We start from the raw sequence: 4968 nt of genomic DNA on the forward strand, positions 1-4968 counted from the left end.
AACACACAGGTATAGAAGATTGCTCACAAAAGACACACAAGCTAGCATGATCCTTCTCCATGCAGCACCACCTACACAATCACTGTCAACACACACATCAACACACACATGCACGCCTCCCAAACACAGATAAGACTTTCACCTGGAACAATGTATATCACCCTTCTTGCCAGTGCAACATTGGTAACATGAACCCTTTTCTTTTCCAATATGTTTAGGCTCCCCTCCCCTTCTTGCCAGTTTCTCCACTGAAACTATTTGTGGTAGTGCTAGATGGTAGCAATGCACAATAGCTACTATTCAGGGGGTGCAACTTTGGTTTTAGAAGTGCGGGGGGACATAATTATTATTATTTTTCATCCAGATACACTCAAAAAGGCCTACCCGACCGCTCTGAGGCGTCCGTATGGTCCTAAAGCACATTGTTTCCTTGTTTTGTATCACATTCCAATGGTAAAGCAAGGGGGGGGGACATGTCCCCCCATCCCCAATGAAAGTTGCACCCTGATATTAATGATAGTGCTAATTAGTTGTAATGCTGCATATTATAGATACAAAATCCATGATCACCCCCCCTCCATCATCCATGGCTTCATTTTCTTTAGCTATCTTTTTTCCCCTGCTTCCCTTGAGGGCTACAGGTGCTGAAGCTGGCTCCCATTCTAAAACAGCAGGAGTTTAACTCTCCTACTCATTAAGACACAAAATACTAAAATTCCCCCCTGCTCTCTCCCTCCCACACCAAGCTTGCCAAAGTAATTTCAAAATACAGATGTTATTTGTGAGCACTCAAATACTTTATTGACACAGATGACAAAAGTAACTTAGGATATTTCTGTCAAATTCTTCAATACTGTTTTATTAAAAATATACATATCGACTGCCCTGAGACTCACACAGTAATTACATTGGGTGGCAGGGAGACAGAGTTCTGTCCAAAATAATGAGGACGAGACAGCAACTTCTACATCAGCCAACTCATCAGTCTTCTACTGTTCCTGAAAGACAAAAAGAACAGTAATTGTATTATGTGCAATTATTGATGAGGACAAAAGATGGGATACTGTGTTTCAAACTTAATGGCATCGACCTTGGTCATGACGTGTGTGATTTGCTCACCTTCACCATGTGGCCATGGAGCAGGTAAGGTGACCTGAAGTCCTGCTGGCAGTTGGAGTAGCCCATGCCCAGCCCCACACCCAAGCCAAACACCACTGGCCATGTGCGCCCTGAAGATGGGATGGACAATTCACTTTAATAAACAAACCATAACTCCCACAAAGATCAACACATGGTCAGTGTTATTAAAAAGCACTAATTACTATGACTGTTCCCTGCTGTCTGAGGCAATACTCACGTTTGAAGAAGAGAACTGAAAACACAATCCCCACACCAAGGCCGGTGGCTACAGTGAGGGAGAGAGAAAGAGAGCAAGAGAGAGAGATGCATAAACTTTGACAGAAGAACAGACAAAAACCAACTCAGCAGCACACCCTATGATTAAGTATTGGGGTGATGCACACCCTATGATTAAGTATTGGGGTGATGCACACATACACACAAGTACAGAATTCCCTGGTGTGATCCAAATTAAAACTTCTCTAACAAGTTGGGGGGGGCAACATGGCCCCTAACCCCAGAGCTGGTTAACAACACCTGTCAGCCAGACATGGTTCATTAGAGAGAGAAAGCGGAAGAAGACGAGGAAATGCATGTGAAAATGAACTTAATTGGAAAGAAAAAAATGGAAATGGAGTGAAAAGGGAGAGGAGATGTCTGGGGGTAGGAGGAGCTAGTGCTGATGAAGGACAGACACAAAGAGGGAGGAGAGATGGGGGGATAGAGGACAGGCAGTGTGATCTAGAGATCTGGGATGTGTATGTAAGGGAGAGTGAGGGTCCAGTCTGGTCAAGCTAAGGGTCCAGGTGGGTTGATGTGATCTCCATGACTAGGAGGTGGACAGACAAACTGATCAGGCACCACACAGACAGACCAAGTAAGTGTGGACCAGAGGGGGAGCTTGAGGAGGAGGAATGTGTTTGTGTTCTTAGCTTCACCTCGCTATGGGCCTCGCCCCACCCAGCTCTGGGCCAGCCATCGCAGAAACACATAAAAACAACAGTTTGGGCCCCTCCACTTCTTAATTGGATTCAGAGAGCTATGCAGCATGACGATGCGCCGTTGCCAGAGCACTCAGACTCTGCTCCCTCCGCCAGGATTACACAACTTACACATGTCAAACAAGACCACAAAAAATGACATCCCACATCTTTATTGCTGCTGACAAACATAAAATCATGCTCCTCTTCACCCCTCCCCCTCTTTCCAGTCCAAGATTTACAGACTCAGCTTGTCTCTTTAACCCCACTCTCCCTCTTAATCTCTCCATTTCTCCTCCTTCCGCTCCTCCCCCTTCCTGTGATAGTTGCCGAAATGCAGTGAAGTTGGCCAAATATGAAACCAGATCTGCAACAGATTTACAGTTATGAATCTCTAGCCACACAGTGTGATCAAAATCTAAAACCTGGAAATTAGGACGTTCTCATGGCTAGTTGCTCCAAAGCTAGCTGACATTCCAAGACCATGGCCAAATTCCTTGGTTACAAAGGATGAGAATTAAAATCCCTCTGAGGAAATGCACTATTCAAATGGCCTCTAATTTCCCCAGATATTGTGATTGGAAAGGGTGCTTTATTATCATCAGTTCAACATCAGAATGTGTGACATGTTCTTGGACATTATTATGGATATTGGACTCTACCGTCACACTCCACATGCATGATTAAAATGTTTTATCCCCAACACGAACCAGCAAGTGTAATAGTAAAGTAACATTTAGACAACATAGGCCAGGGATCAGGCTAGTGCAACTATACTGTCTGCACTGACCTTTCTGTAAAGTGTAGTAACAGTTTACATTAACTGTAAGTTTATTAATCCTCATTACTCATCATATATCAGCACATGATAGACATGACAGGGGTCTATGTGGCTCAGTTGGTAGAGCATGGCGCTTGCATTGCCAGGGTTGGGGGTTGGATTCCCACAGGGGACCAGAATGAAAAAGTATCAAATGTACCGAGCACTACTGTAAGTCGCTCTGGATAAGAGTGTCTGCTAAATGACTAAAATGTCAATGTAAATGACATGGATATTCCAATAACACTGGTTATGTTTTGAACGAAGAAGCTCTAGATGGGCTTGATAAAGAGCATACAGTTCAGGTGCATCATTACTGTATAGTTTGTTTAATCATATTAAGCTATCGAGAGTAGAGGACTCAACGTCATATGCAAGTCTCAGTATTTCTTAGATTTTTTAAAATCAAGGCAATACGCAACAACACTGTCTGTCCATAGCCAATACTGTGCCTAGGTCTCTCTCTGAAGATCTCTCTCTGACATGAAAGAGGATGAGACAAGGCTAGGCCAGGGTAAATGGGATGAAATTGTTAACAGATGCATTGATGAGCTATAGGTATCCTGTCAGCAGCACAACATAAGCCATGTGGAATGTTGCCAAGAGGTCTATGGATGTTGCTTGGTACTTGCATCAGTGGCACAGTGGAGTGAAGTTCATGATGAGAATGGACGGTGGCTCGGGGCAATGACAGACACACACCCAAGACCCTCTATCAGGGGTGTATTTATTACGTCTTGCAAGAGAAACCATTTAAAAACGAAACGGAAGCAAACAGAGCAAACGGAACGAAATGGGGAGAGATCTACCTGAATTTGTCAAACAGAAGCTCTCGTTTTTGCAGCAAAACTTTTCCCATTTTGAGTCATATGTATCTGTTCCTAATCGTTTTGCAACAGGCAAAACGATTTTCAACAGAATATGTGTAATGAACACACCAGTTAGTTCCCTGTGACCTGCATTGCAGTTAGGGATTAGGGACAGTTAGGGATTCTGGTAACATTTTACTGCATGACATTGTATCAGTTATAGCATTAACAGTTCTGTCATAGAAACATTGTAGCAAAGGCTTAAATTAGGGCGTGAAGGGCACGAGATCTCAGTGTTTCAAGGACTTGACGCAGAATAATAAAAAAACAGAGGACCTGCGAACGCAAATGTTTGGGTCCGCTTCCGCAACACAATAGCCTATAATATAATTTCTACAACAACTCAATCAGCCCCAAAAAATATAGCTTTGTTAATGAGCTTTTGGTTTGAAATGGCAATTGACCTCACCGGGTAACGTTATACGGCCCACACCATGTGATGACAGGTGGCCTTGCTAAGATCATGCACCTAGTCCCCGGCTTACACCGCCGTGTTTTAGGTTGTACGCTGTTAGGAATACATTTCTCAATAGATGCATTTTTCAAAATATAGATATTTACCTAACTTTACAGCGCTATCAGCTAGGCATCGGTCCCACTTCCGTCCTTGTTCCTCGGCCATGTCTTAAGTTGCTACCCGTCAGACGAAAAATCTTCAAAAACCGCGAGATTTGGGTCATGTGATCCTTACGTCACGCTTCTTCCTCCTCGTCTTCTTCTTCTTCTCCTTCTTTAAAGTTTATGGCAGATTACAACTATTGGTGTATTGCCGCCACCTACTGTACAGGGTATATAACAACCATCCCACTCCTTCAGTCACATCCCTTTATTTAATTAAGTTGGCAAGTCAGTTTAAGAACAAATTCTTATTTACAATGGCGGCCTATAAAAAGGCAAAAGGCCTCCTGCGGGGATGGGATTAAAAATAAAAATATAGGAAAAAACACACATTATGACGAGAGAGACAACGCTACATAAAAAGAGACCTAAGACAACAACATAGCATTGCAGCAACACATGACAACACACCATGGTAGCAACACAACATGACAACAACATGGTAGCAACACAGCATGGCAGCAGCACAACATGGTAGCAGCACAAAACATTATTGTGCATTCCCTACACATACTCAGGTGCCTGTGAGGACGGAGCATTAAACGACGGGATTCCTTGTAAT

At 43.4% G+C, this 4968-nt stretch overlaps 1 protein-coding gene across 1 annotated transcript; it reads right to left on the reverse strand.

Moving 5' to 3' along the window:
* Nucleotides 1-775: 775 nt before the first annotated feature.
* Nucleotides 776-4502, reverse strand: LOC112254555 (MICOS complex subunit Mic10). Its single transcript, XM_024427241.2, has 4 exons — nucleotides 4350-4502; nucleotides 1358-1405; nucleotides 1120-1229; nucleotides 776-998 (listed from the first exon to the last, which is right to left on the reverse strand). The coding sequence occupies exons 1-4, from the start codon at nucleotides 4408-4410 to the stop codon at nucleotides 990-992; spliced, it is 228 nt and encodes a 75-aa protein (XP_024283009.1). The 5' UTR covers nucleotides 4411-4502; the 3' UTR covers nucleotides 776-989.
* Between the last annotated feature and the right edge of the window lie 466 nt (nucleotides 4503-4968).

The sequence above is a fragment of the Oncorhynchus tshawytscha genome, linkage group LG07 (genome assembly GCF_018296145.1).
Source record: "Oncorhynchus tshawytscha isolate Ot180627B linkage group LG07, Otsh_v2.0, whole genome shotgun sequence".
NCBI classification, from domain to species: domain Eukaryota; kingdom Metazoa; phylum Chordata; class Actinopteri; order Salmoniformes; family Salmonidae; genus Oncorhynchus; species Oncorhynchus tshawytscha.

Excerpts from the sequence above, each read along its gene's own strand:
- LOC112254555 (XM_024427241.2), bottom strand. The coding sequence starts at position 4,410 with ATGGCCGAGGAACAAGGACGGAAGTGGGACCGATGCCTAGCTGATAGC. Across the intron at positions 1,406-4,349 it reads TGATAGCGCTGTAAAGTTAG|CCACCGGCCTTGGTGTGGGG; the intron begins GTAAATATCTAT and ends CCCTCACTGTAG. Across the intron at positions 1,230-1,357 it reads TTCAGTTCTCTTCTTCAAAC|GGCGCACATGGCCAGTGGTG; the intron begins GTGAGTATTGCC and ends TCCCATCTTCAG.